Source organism: Rhinatrema bivittatum, chromosome 17 (genome assembly GCF_901001135.1).
Source record: "Rhinatrema bivittatum chromosome 17, aRhiBiv1.1, whole genome shotgun sequence".
Lineage (NCBI taxonomy): Eukaryota > Metazoa > Chordata > Amphibia > Gymnophiona > Rhinatrematidae > Rhinatrema > Rhinatrema bivittatum.
This window is the reverse complement of record NC_042631.1, coordinates 43,798,196-43,812,729: the sequence shown is the minus strand read 5'-3', so window position 1 is coordinate 43,812,729 and position 14,534 is coordinate 43,798,196. Positions and strand designations below refer to the sequence as shown.

General features: G+C 45.9%; 1 protein-coding gene across 1 annotated transcript in view; it reads right to left on the bottom strand.

Moving 5' to 3' along the window:
- Positions 1-14,534, bottom strand: part of CHID1 (chitinase domain containing 1) — a 780,048-nt gene that overhangs the window by 744,913 nt on the left and 20,601 nt on the right. The window contains exon 3 of the mRNA XM_029582484.1: positions 8,758-8,901. Within this exon, the coding sequence (XP_029438344.1) occupies positions 8,758-8,901 (144 nt within the window). The remainder of the gene's footprint in view (positions 1-8,757; positions 8,902-14,534) is intronic.

The following is a 14,534-nucleotide window of genomic DNA, read 5'->3' as shown; positions in this document are numbered from 1 at the left end:
TTAAGCCTTCCTGCAAAAATGCAAGAATGTGGACGATAGAAGCCTGCCGTGGAGACACCTTCAATCTGCTGCACCAAGAATCAAACACTTTCCAACCTGAACATAGGTGAGGGAAGTTGAAGTCTTTCGCGCACGAAGTAGAGTGGTAATCACTGCCTCCGGATAGCCTTTCTTTCTCAATTGCTTCCTTTCATAAGCCAAGCTGCGAGATAAAAGCGAGCCGCCTGATCGAAAAATATGGGACCCTGTCTCAGTAAATTCAGTAGATGACCCAGACGTAAGGGGCCCTCAATCGCGAGGTTGATCAAGTCTGCGAACCATGGCCTCCAAGGCCACTCCGGAGCCACAAGGATGACCAGCCCCCGATGGGACTCTATTCACCTTAAAACCTTTCCCACCAACGGCCAAGGAGGGAACACATATAAGAGAATGTCGGGAGGCCATGGAAGGACCAGGGCATTCACCCCTTCCAACCCATGCTCCCATCTGTGGCTGAAAAAGCGAGCTGCTTTTGTGTTTAGACGAGTCGCCATCAAATCCAGCCGAGGAGTCCCCCAACGGCGCATCATGAGCTGCATCGCCTCCTCGGACAGTTCCCATTCGCCGGCATCTAGTCGTTGACGACTGAGAAAATCCACCTGGATGTTGTCCACTCCGGCTATGTGAGATGCCACTATGATGGCCAGATGACGTACTGCCCAGGACATTAGCTTGTCTGCTTCAGAGGCTACCGGCCGACTCCTTGTTCCTCCTTGCCGGTTTTGTAAGCCACGGTGGTCGCGTTGTCGGAGAGGATCCATACCACCCACTGCCGAACTATCGGAAGAAATTGGCAGAGCGCTAACGAACTGCTCTGGTTTCCAACCGATTGATGGACCACTTGGTCTGCAGAGGTGTCAACTGACCCTGTGCTGCTCGCGACTGACAGACTGCCCCCCACCCAGAAAGGCTAGCATTCGTTGTCACAATTAGCCACTGTGGATTTTCCAGGTCCACACCCCGAAGCAAGTGATCCATTACCAACCACCAATCCAGGCTGGCCCGGGCGGGCTCCTGCAACGGCAAGGGTAGGTGAAACTCCTCTGACTTGGGATCCCAACGGGAAAGCAATGCCCTCTGCAACGGTCTCATATGAGCAAAGGCCCAAGGAACCATCTCCAGGTTAGATGCCATAGAACCAAGAACTTGTAAATAATCCCAGGCCGTGGGCAAAGGAAGGGCCAATAGATGGCGAACTTGAGCCATGAGCTTCTCCATCCTCAACAGAGGCAGGGGAAACCTTGCCCGCAGATGTGTCGAAACGAGCTCCCAGAAACTCCAATATTTGAGATGGGACCAGCTGGCTCTTGCCGTAATTGACTACCCAGCCTAGCGAATGCAGACGGTGTAAGACAGGCCTTAAGGCCTTGTATAGCTCCGCTGATTTTGCTCGAATGAGCCAGTCATCCAGATATGGATGCACTAGTTTCCCCTGTCGAAGGCAGGCTGTGACTATTACCATCACCCTGGTGAACACTCGGGAAGCCGTTGCCAGTCCGAACGGAAGAGCGCAAAACTGGTAGTGCTCTCCCAGAACCATGAACCTCGGGAACCTCTGATGGTGCGCTTGAATTCCTATGTGGTAAGCTTCCGTCAGATCCAAAGAGGCCAAAAATTCACCTTTGTGCACAGCTGCAATGATGGATCTCAAAGTCTCCATTCGAAACCGAGGGACTCGCAACGCTTTGTTGACCTTCTTTAAATCCAAAATAGGGCGGAATGAGCCCTCCTTTTTGGGGACTACGAAGTAAATGGAATACCGACCGGTCCAACATTCATCTGGCGGAACTGGGACAATCGCTCCCAGGTCCTTCAACCGAGACAGGGTTTGAAGAATCACCTGACGTTTTGCTGGCACCCTGCCAGGAGACCCAAGAAACAGATCCCGAAGAGGCCGAGCAAAATCCAAAGCATAACCTCGACGTGATTTTGACCCATTCCTTGTGAAACAGGGAGAGCTGTCCCCCTATCCTCGGCATGGAGGAATGGGCCGGCGCACCTTCATTGGGGAGCTTTGTTAGTGGCGAAACCTTGAGAGGAACCACTGCGTGGAGGCGCCTGCCACAAAAGGAATGCGCCCATGTCTGTGACCGTACCAATGTTTGCCGAGGAGCAAAGGAAGCACCCCCCTGCCAGAATGAAAGCGACGTTGACCTCGGAAACAACCTCGGGAGGCGCAAAGGGTAGAGATGATCTGGGCTTATCCTCAGGTAGTTTGTAAACCTTGTTGTCCCCCAAGGCCTTAATGAGTTGTTCAAGATCTTCTCCAAACAACAGTTTCCCCTTGAAAGGAAAGGAACCTAACTGAGACTTAGAAGAGGCATCAGCCGACCAATTATGGAGCCACAGCAGCCTCCTCACGGAAACCGCCGAAGACATGGTACGTGCAGAAGTACGGGGAAGATTGTATAACGCATCCGCCATATAGGCAACTGCCGATTCCATGCGGTTCGCCTGCTCCGTCTCCCCTGGAGGGAGTTCCTGGGATGTGAGCAGCTGCTGAATCCAGAGGAGGGTAGCCCTCTGCATAAGGCTGCTACAGAAGGCGGCCCGCACTCCCAGTGCGGACACCTCAAAAATCCGCTTGAGCAAATTTCCAGCTTTCAATCTTGAAGATCCTTAAGAGCCACTCCTCCTGTGACGGGAATCGTGGTATGCTTAACTATGGCCGTGACAGCCGAGTCCACCTTGGAACCTTAAGAAGATCCAAGGTCTCACCTGGTAGCGGATAAAGCTTTTCCATGGCCCTGCTGACTTGTAAGGTGGCTTCAGGCGCATCTCATTCACAGGACAGAATGTGGAAAAGCTTTGAATGAAAAGGAAAAGTTTGAGGTGGATTGCGATGTCCCGATAACATCGAATCCCCCGGAGAAGAATCAGACACTGCCTGCGGAGTCGGGATCTCCAGCTCCTGAAGAACATGTGGGATTAACTGATCCAGTTCCTCCTTACTGAACAGGTGGAGCACCTGTGGATCATCTCCCTCCAGCGGGGTGGCACTATCCACATCATCGCCAAGTCTAACGTGGAGGGGTGGATTTAATGGAATGGAGGGTCCAGGAAACCCTTAAATGGAACCGAGGGAGGAAGCCGAGGTCCAGCACCCCCTGGGTCCACAGCCCTTCTAAATTGCTTTGCTGGGGCCGGATGCTGCGCGTCTCAGTCAGCCTCCGCTTCCAGATATGCCCTATGGAGGAGTAACACAAATTGGGAGGAAAATGGGTGCTGTCGCTTTAAGGGCCCCCCCCCGGAAGTAAAGTAAAGTAGAGGGAGGGTCTGTGTCTGGCTGCCAATCGTGGGGCCGTTGGGGGCTCAAAACCGGCGGGGATAGAAGAGGGAGATCTTCACCCTCTGAACCTGGCACAGCATCTGAAATCGGAGCAGGCAAGATGGCTGCTGCTCCCGAGCCACTCGGGGAGGAAGCAGGCCTCTGCCTGCGAGCCGCCAAATCGCTCCCCGAGCCATGCGATCGCAGCAGGGAGACCTCCGCTCTGAATTTGGCCTCCACAAAAGTCCCTTGCCCCCGGGAATACACTGGGAGCACAGACCTTTGCGTGAGAGCCGAGAAGCTGGCTCCCCACAAGCCCCGCAGCACGAACCACTCAGTATTTTGAGCGCGCGAAATAAGAGAAGGCAGCTGGGTGAAGCATTCCACCCCTTCCGGAGGCCCGGGAGAGACGGCAGGCTAGTGCTGAAGAACAGCTTGTAAAAGTAAGGGCTGGTTTATTTATCGTTGCTATTTGTTTTTTGTTTTTTTTTAAACACAGCCAGCCAACAGGGGCAAAGAAAAAACTTTCCTGAATGAAAACAGCACCCTCCAGAGGAAAGGATTTGTCTTTGGGCTGAAGGGGGAAGAGTGACCGGCCCACCGATTAATACTCTCCCCAACTCACCGGGCAGTAACACTATCTCCGGGAAAGAATGGCATTAGGGCACTGCCCTGCCTTGCCTGCCCTTTAGGACGCTCACAAGTTGCAGACAGGATTTTTAACTTTTTAACCATTTTTTTTTCAAAATCAAATTGATCTAGCCATAGGAATATCCCAAAAATCAAACCTGTTAACCCAGGTAGCAAATAATTTGACAAGGATTAGGACCGTAGGTTATGCTCTCATCTGCTGGAGTCAGAGATATACTGAAGGATCATAGGTAGCACACCAGGTTATCTAGGGGATGCTTTTCAGCTTTTCTCTGACTCCATCTGCTGGAAGGGAGGCCTAACCCAGCAGTCTGGACTGATCCTGGTACGTACAGGGAATAGCGGTTAACGGACTTCTCCTCCAAGAACTTATCCAAAGCTTTTTTGAACCCAGCTACACTAACTGCACTAACCACATCCTTTAGCAACAAATTCCAGAGCTTTATTGTGCGTTGCATGAAAAATAATTTTCTCCGATTAATCTTAAATGTTCTACTTGCTAACTTCATGGAATGCCCCCTAGTCCTTCTATTATTCAAAAGTGTAAATAACCGATTCACATCTACTCGTTCAAGACCTCTCATGATCTTAAAAACCTCTATCATATCCCCCCTCAGCCGTCTCTTCTCCAAGCTGAACAGCCCTAACCTCTTCAGCCTTTCCTCTTAGGGGAGCTGTTCCATCCCCTTTTATCATTTTGGTTGCCCTTCTCTGTACCTTCTCCATTGCAACTATATCTTTTTTGAGATGTGGCGACCAGAATTGTACACAGTATTCAAGGGGTGGTCTCACCATGGAGCGATACAGAGGCATTATAACATTTTCCGTTTTATTAACCATTCCCTTCCTAATAATTCCTAACATTCTATTTGCTTTTTTGACTGCTGCAGCACACTGAACTGACGATTTTAAAGTATTATCCACTATGATGCCTAGATCTTTTTCCTGGGTGGTAGCTCCTAATATGGAACGTAACATCATGTAACTGCAGCAAGGGTTATTTTTCCCTACATGCAACACCTTGCGCTTGTCCACATTAAATTTCATCTGCCATTTGGATGCCCAATCTTCCAGTCTTGCAAGGTCCTCCTGTAATGTAATCCGCTTGTGATTCAACTACTCTGAATAATTTCGTATCATCCACATATTTGATAACCAAGGCCTGTCTCTTAGACATTATCATGTCTAGTAGCGCTATAGCAATGAGAAATAGTATCATATAGAAACATAGAAACATAGAAATGACGGCAGAAGAAGACCAAATGGCCCATCTAGTCTGCCCAGCAAGCTTCACACATATTTTCTCTCATACTTATCTGTTTCTCTTAGCTCTTGGTTCTATTTCCCTTCCACCCCCACCTTTAATGTAGAGAGCAGTGATGGAGCTGCATCCAAGTGAAATATCTAGCTTGATTAGTTTGGGGTAGTAGCCGCCGCAATAAGCAAGCTGCACCCATGCTTATTTGTTTTACCCAGACTATGTTATTAGCCCTTATTGGTTGTTTTTCTTCTCCCCTGCCGTTGAAGCAGGGAGCTATGCTGGATATGCGTGACGTATAAGTCTTCTCCCATGCAGTTGAAGCAGAGAGCCATGCTGGATGTGCATCGAAAGTGAAGTATCAGGCACATTTGGTTTGGGGTAGTAACCGCCGTAACAAGCCAGCTACTCCCCGCTTTGTGAGTGCGAACCCTCTTTTCTTCTCCCCTGCCGTTGAAGCAGAGAGCTCTGTTGGATGTGTGAAGTATCAGTTTTTCTTCTCCCCTGCCGTTGAATCAGAGAACTATGCTGTATATGCATTGAAAGTGAAGTATCAGGCTTATTTGATTTGGGGTAGTAACCGCCGTAACAAGCCAGCTACTCCCCTCTTTGTGAGTGTGAATCCTTTTTTCCACATTTCCTCTTGCTGTTGAAGCTTAGAGCGATGTTGGAGTCAAGCCTGTGTATGTTTATTTAATAAGGGTATTGACTCCAGGCAGTAGCCATCATTCTGGCGAGTCACCCACTCTTCATTGGCAGCCTCTTGACTTTATGGATCCACAGTGTTTATCCCACGCCCCTTTGAAGTCCTTCACAGTTCTGGTCTTCACCACATCCTCCGGAAGGGCATTCCAGGCATCCACCACCCTCTCTGTGAAGAAATACTTCCTGACATTGGTTCTGAATCTTCCTCCCTGGAGCTTCAAATCGTGACCCCTGGTTCTGCTGATTTTTTTTCCTTCGGAAAAGGTTTGTAGTTGTCTTTTGATCATTAACACCTTTCAAGTATCTGAAAGTCTGTATCATATCACCTCTGCTCCTCCTTTCCTCCAGGGTGTACATATTTAGATTCTTCAATCTCTCCTCGTACGTCATCCGATGAAGATCCTCCACCTTCCTGGTCGCCCTTCTCTGTACCGCCTCCATCTTGTCTTTGTCTTTTTGAAGGTACGGTCTCCAGAACTGAACACAGTACTCCAGGTGAGGCCTCACCAAGGACCTGTACAAGGGAATAATCACTTCCCTTTTCTTACTCGATATTCCTCTCTCTTTGCAGCCCAGCATTCTTCTGGCTTTAGCTATTGCCTTGTCGCAATGTTTCGCCGACTTCAGATCATTAGACACCATCACCCCAAGGTCCCTCTCCTGCTCCGTGCACATCAGCCTTTCCCCCCCCCATCGAATACAGTTCATTTGGATTTCCACTCCCCATATGCATGACTTTGCACTTCTTGGCATTGAATCTCAGCTGCCATATCTTCGACCACTCTTCCAGTTTCCTTAGATCCCGTCTCATTCTCTCCACTCCTTCCGGCGTGTCCACTCTGTTGCAGATCTTAGTGTCATCCGCAAAAAGACAAACCTTACCTTCTATCCCGTCCGCAATGTCGCTCACAAAGATATTGAACAGGACCGGTCCCAACACTGATCCTTGCGGTACACCACTTAAAACCGCTCTCTCTTCAGAGAAGGTTCCATTTACCATCACACATTGTCTTCTGTCCGTCAACCAATTTGCAATCCAGGTCACCACCTCGGCACTCACTCCCAAGCTTCTCGTTTTATTCACCAGTCTCCTGTGCGGAACCGTATCAAAAGCTTTGCTGAAATCCAAGTATATGATATCGAGTGCTCTTCCTCTATCCAATTCCTTGGTTACCCAGTCAAAAAAGTCAATCAGATTTGTCTGACAGGATCTTCCTCTGGTGAATCCATGCTGCCTCTGGTCCATCAATTCTCCGGACTGTAGATAGTTCACTATTCTCTCTTTCAACAGTGACTCCATTACTTTTCCCACAACTGAAGTGAGGCTAACCGGTCTGTAGTTACCAGCCTCCTCTCTGTTCCCACTCTTGTGAAGTGGGACCACCACCGCTCTTCTCCAATCACTCGGCACCACTCCTGTTTCTAGGGATCTATTGAACAGGTCGCACAGCGGTCCCGCCAGCACATCTCTGAGCTCCCTCAGTATCCTTGGATGAATCCCATCAGTATCCCATCAGTATCCCATCAATATCAGTAGCTATGGTAATCACAGCAAAGACTCCTGGGTCTAATATGTAGAGAACAAAAGGAAGTGGTTTTGTGATGGAACCAAGGGTTTACATATTAAGAAGCCACCTAAGCTACATAAGCACTCTATCTGTTTTAGACTAGAACAGCCTAGAACCAAGATGCATTTGGTCTGCCATGGAAAAAGAGGGCACTGCCCGGAAGAAAACGCAGAAAGAAAGTGATGTCACTATCATCAAACACTGATGGAAATGTAGCTCCAAGGGCACAAGAGCCATGGAGACGGGTAAACAATCTGGGCATGGTTTAAGCTAGAAGAAATCCCTTGGAAAAGTTGGACAGGGCAGGTGATAAGCAAAAGGGTCAAAGAGGTTGGCAGGTGTTTTCCAGAGGGCAAATGGCCAAAGAACCTATGGCCAGTCAGAGCCTAGAGCTACTACTCTAGGTGGGTGCGATCCAGTAAGACGTCTAGGGGGTCTGCAGTTTAAAGACTGGCTCAGAAAGTGGTAGGCTACAGGCTTAAAGGGGCTTTTAGGCCTTTGTGAGGAGTGCTCTGCCTGTCAGCTACAGTATATGCACTGACTCAAGAAAGTAACCATGTTGTGATTTTTGAAGTAACAGTCTTTGAAGAAGAATAAAAGGCACTGCTTCTGCCAGTTTTCATAGTCACTTGGATGTTTTGGGGCTAGGTGGAGTGTTTCAGAACAGGGCACAAACACCACCTTGTGAAAACTACAAACCAAAGTGCTATGAATGCAGTATTATAACACTTTGATGATCTGTGTCCCACCACATATATGCATACGTAATACAGGCAAGACGTCTCACGTACACACACACACACGTATATGTACAGGCATGACGTCTCGCGCACACACACACATATATGTACAGGCATGATGTCTCGCGCACACACACACACGTATATGTACAGGCATGACGTCTCGCGCACACATACACACATATATGTACAGGCATGATGTCTCGCGCGCACACACACGTATATGTACAGGCATGACGTCTCGCGCACACATACACACATATATGTACAGGCATGATGTCTCTCGCGCGCACACACACGTATATGTACAGGCATGACGTCTCGTGCACACATACACACATATATGTACAGGCATGTCTCGCGCACACACACACACACATATATGTACAGGCATGATGTCTCGCGCACACACACACATGTATATGTACAGGCATGACGTCTCACACACACACACACACACACACACACAGGTATATGTACAGGCATGACATCTCACACACACACACACACACACACAGGTATACATACAGGCGTGATGTATCCGAGCACACTCCCCAGGAAGTGCCGCTCCTTGGCTTTCTTCGCACAGTAACTTTTCTGCTCCAGCACGATGTCTTTAGATTTGGGATCTGTGACCACTAGTCCTCGATCTTGTACTGGGCTATCTGAAGTCTAAAACAAAAAAATAAGGGGATAAAAAAAAAAAAAAGATACACAACTTAGACATTTTAGACTTGCATACTGACTGCATTTGAAAGTTTTCCGCACCTCACGTTCTATTCTTTCCACCAGACTCTCTAAAGAGTTATTTGCCCTGAAGAGAAACCCGAATGAAGGAACCAGCACAGAATCTAATTATTTGGAAGCAGTTCAATGTTCTTTAGGAATCAGGCAAAGGAAAGCAGTGTGAATTAATTAGGTTTAAGAACTAATTTCAAGTAGGTGTCAATTCAATGGAAACAAAAAACTTTCAGGAGAGAGTCAGCCTCCTGTCCTCAAGTCAGTGCACAAATGGCTTCATTAGTACAAAGAAACGTGCTCACTACTGATCGTCCTCGCTGCTAGCCTCAGCGGAGGCATCCGCACAGGGCGATCATACGGCTACAGGCCGAGACGGCCGGGCTTTCACCCCACTTCATGCATGGCAATTAGGGCTTTTTTTTCCCCCTTTGGAAATTAGAACTAGAAGGGGTGATTCTCTAAGAGAAAAAAAGGTACCGGGGTGGGGAGGGGGAGGGGAACCTGAGGCAGTCTTCTCTTTCTCCTCCTCCTCTCTCCATGTCTTCCCAAAGAGGATGGGCGGGCAGCAGTCTCCTGTCTTGGGCAGCTGGCAGGACGAGCTCTGCCAGCTGCCCCAGCACAGACCGGGAAGAAGGGGGGGTGTGGGATGAGAACCGCTCGCTGACACAGGGGGTTGGAGGGAGGGCAGCTGCCCTCTCCCAGTACCGTGAGCACTTTGAAACTTGAAAGCTGGGCACCGGTGCTTCCTGGCTGCTGAGCTGAGGAGATGAGCAGGCAGCAAGTGCCGCCACCCAGCCCGCAGTGCCGGCACCTTTGCCTGGTCTTCAGAGTCCTGAAATGGAGCAAATTCTTCAAAAATGAATTTGCCACAGTTCAGAGAGGCTCTGGACCAAATACCCAGCTTAACCTAGAAGAAAAAACTGCCACTGTGAAATCCCCCTCTACTTATTTTACCTAATTTATTTCAAAAATGTATAAAATGCTTCCCTGGTTCTAATTAAAAGGATTGCCCAAAGCAGTGTACAACTTTAATAAAAATTACAATACATTTAATAAAACTGAATATGACAAAAAAAAATAACACAGCAGGGGAAGAAAACAAACAAACAATTCTCCTTGCATGCATTGAGGCTAAAGCAGGACAGAGCTCTATGGTCACCCTCTGCTTAGAGAACACGTTTTGTAGGAGCAGTTTAGGGAAACTCGCAACAGCTCTACGGATAAATGGAAGGTTTCAGGTTCTGATGCTGTCAACCTGTTGTCTTTCATCAAATTCAAGTGTACAAAATGATCAAATATCCACTAATGAAAAACAGAACAGCTTCGCTCCATCTCTCAGGTTATCAAAGGGTCTCAGTGAGCAGCAGCTCCACGTTTCCTTTCTTTGGGAGCAGCGCCACCTGGTGGGCAAATCAATTTAAGGCGGGACTCCAGTCCAAGCAGATCACCATGCTTAAGGAGCTGCCATCAGTGCAAGTTTGAACTATTAAACTTCAGAGAGACTTCCTGGGAGGCAAGGAGTGGTTAAATAATATGAACCCAAAAAGAAAAAAAACCAGAGCGAAAACCCTCACTCAGAATAACATTGCTGGCTTTTTGAGAGTGTGGAATCAATAAAGGTCCTTACAGGAGTCTGGTGATATACAATATTTTATTCATAGAAACAACTCCTCTTGTCTGTGCATTCACAATTCCCAGTCTTAAAAATAGTCCATTGACACGGACCCTGTGTTTCGCCCAAAGGCTGTGTCGGGAGGGACCACGACAAAGATTCCAAAAGCTTCTCTCGTTGTAAGCATCAATATAGGAGGAGTGAATTGCGAATGCTCAGACAAGAGGAGTTGTTCCTATGAATAAAATATTGTATATCACCAGACCTTTATTAATTCCATACTCTGGTGGCTTTTAAATAATATGAACACCCCCCCCCCCTCCAAAAAAAATTCATTTGACAAATAGTGCAGTAGAGCACATCAGAACCATAAGAACATGCCATACTGGGTCAGACTAAGGGTCCATCAAGCCCAGCATCCTGTTTCCAACAGTGGCCAATCCAGGCCATAAGAACCTGGCAAGTACTCCAAAACAGTCTATTCCATGTTACTTTTGCTAGTAATAGCAGTGGGTATTTTCTAAGTCAACTTCATTAATAGCAGGTAATGGACTTCTCCTCCAAGAACATATCCAATCCTTTTTTAAACACAGCTATACTAACTACACTAACCACATCCTCTGGCAACAAATTCCAGAGTTTAATTGTGCGTTGAGTAAAAAAGAACTTTCTCCGATTAGTTTTAAATGTGCCCCATGCTAACTTCATGGAGTGCCCCCTAGTCTTTCTATTATCCGAAAGAGTAAATAACCGATTCACATCTACCCGTTCTAGACCTCTCATGATTTTAAACACCTCTATCATATCCCCCCTCAGCCCCCCCTCAGCTGTCTCTTCTCCAAGCTAGGTGTTACAAATTTAAAAACTAAAAAAAAAAAAAGTACAAACAATAACATATAGAATTTAAATTAGAATTTTCCAAAAAATGTAAACTGAAAAGTCAGAAAATATAAAAATATGTTCTACCCTCTGACACCTTTCTTTTTTCTATATCACATTGCTCCAACTTTGTTTCCCACAACTTTATCTCCCTTCTTTCTATCACAAACCTCTTCACATGCCCCTCATCTCCATCTTCCCATGGTCTTAATTCTCTTATTTCTCCATCTTCCACTCTCCCAACCTTGATTTTCACCTTTCCCACCTCTTCCCATTTTATCACCTCTCCCAACCCATAAGCCCTCCTCCTTCTCAGCTATCTCCTCTGCATTCTCTTATCCTCTGACCCATTGCATTGCCTCCTACACTCTCTCATCTTCTTCTCAGCTACATCCTCAATGTTCCCTTTATCTTAAACCCTACCCAGCTCCTCCGCACTCCACCCTTGCTTCTTCTGCACATTCTCCAACCACCAGGTCCTCACAGCTTACCTCCTCCTCCCCCACAACTCCTTCCCCTTCCCAGACCCCCAGCTCCTTCATTCTGTCTCTCCTCTGATGGCTGTCTCTCTCCCTCCCCCACTGGAGTATTTATGTAGAAACAGCAGGCATGCTAATTCAGTGCCATGGGGATAAGAATGCTTCCATTTGGGCAAGGGTGAAGAGGCAAGTCTCCACTGGAGCCATATAATCTATTTGTGGCTTTTAAATCCCAAACCCGTAGGTGCCCTGCTTCATCTCTCAATCAGAAATATAACAGGGAGCGGGACACACACCCATGTTCCATTCCTGTCCCTTTGGCGCCAGCCTGATTCTGCAGAGGAGAGAGCTGAGAGCTTCACACGATATTGAAACCACAACCATATGAACAGAAGATTTTCCCTACTGGATCAGACCAAAAGGTCCATCAAGCCCATTATCCCATTTCCAACGGTGGCCAATCCAAGTCACAAGTTCCTGGCAGAATCCCAAAAAGAAAGAAAAAGAATGGAAAAATATCAAAACCGCTGATAATTTAACAAAGTACAGGAAACAACTTGCATACTACAAAAAAAACAATCCTAGACACTAAAAAAAAAATACTACAGCTCAAAAATAGAAAAATTCTCAAATAACGCCAGAACCCTATTTAACATAGTAAAGAATCTAACTAGTGATAACACAAACAACTGCCAAACATTACAAGAGAACCAATGCAATGAGGTAGCTCAATTCTTTAAAGAGAAAATTGAGAACCTGAGAAAAAAAATCCCTAACACTACCAAACAAGAGATTAAAATGCCCACTAAAGATGTTAGTAACTGGTCAGAATTTGAAGAAGTATCACAAGACGAAGTCGAGAAAATGATAAATCAAATGAACCCTGCCACCCACGTAATTGACACCATTCCCATTACTGAACTAAAAAAACTCACCAACACAATAGCCCCAACCCTAACTAAAATCATCAGTCTCTCACTTGATGAAGGAGTAATGCCAGATATCTTGAAAGGAGCCATTATTAAACCAATAATTAAAAAAAAGAACCTTGACCCACTAGTTCTCAATAACTATAGACCAGTCTCTAACTTACCCTTACTAGCCAAACTAATTGAAAAAACAGTACAACAATTGTCAAACCATACTGAATGTAACAACATATTTTACCCAGCGCAACATGGGTTTCGCAAACACTACAGCACTGAAACTCTACTATTAGCTTTATCAGATAATATCTTAAGAGGATTTGATACTGGAACATACTACATTCTAGTTCTATTAGATCTCTCCGCAGCATTCGACACAGTAAATCACAAAACACTACTCAATAGACTGAAAGAAATAGGTCTCACTAATAAAACAATAAAATGGTTTGAGTCATACCTTAAAAACAAATGTTTCCAAGTACAAATTAAAAATACACTTTCGGACAAATTCACACTGCTAACTGGTGTCCCACAGGGATCGGCCCTGTCGGCAACACTCTTTAACATTTATCTCCTCCCGGTATGTCACTTACTAGCAGGACTTGGAATCGTACACTACTTATACGCAGATGATATACAGCTACTGCTACCAATTGTAAACACCATTGAGGAAACAATGAAACTTGCTAATATGTATCTTGAGATAATTAAACAGCTCTTAAATCAGATGGAACTGGTAATAAACATCGACAAAATGGAATTCCTACACCTTGAACGTAAAAACATACACCACATCCAACCAACACTCACAACTAAAAATAACCAAACCGTTGAGCTAGCAACTAAAGTACGAAATCTAGGAGTAATAATTGACCCTGAGCTAAACATGAAACAACACATATCCTTGAAAATAAAGGAAGGATATGCGAAACTAATGATCCTAAGACAACTTAAACCTCTACTAACACCAAACAATTTCCGCACAGTTTTGCAGGCAATGATATTCGCAAGTACAGACTACTGCAACTCCCTACTTTTAGGACTACCACAATCCACAATTCGGCCCCTACAAATATTACAAAATTCAGGCGCTAGAATTTTGACTGGCAAAAAAAAAGAATGATCACATTACAGGAACGCTTACCGATCTACACTGGCTCCCAATTGAACAAAGGATTCAATATAAGGCTTTATGCATAATACATAAACTAATCCACGATGAAAAAGCTGACTGGCTTAACACTGCTCTGCGCGTACATGTCCCACAAAGAAACCTAAGATCTGCTAATAAGGCTCTACTAACTGTTCCCTCTGTCAAAACAGCACGCCTCACGCAAGTTAGGGAGAGAGCACTATCACTGGCTGGCCCCGTGCTATGGAATACCATGCCACTCGAAATAAGACTGCAGAGAAACTTCAAAATATTCAGATCCAATCTGAAAACCTGGCTATTTAAACAAGCTTTTTATAAAGATAAAGAGAAGGAAAAAAAACAGTTGATTGATGCACCAAACTAGAAATTGTTATTTGTAACCTACAAATGCACATTAAGGTTAAATTCTTTCCGTCTAATATGCTCCCTACAGACAAACTTAATGTACACACATAGTTTATTGAAGTGAATTGTTACTGCACTATGATGGCACATGATTAATTGCAACCTATACC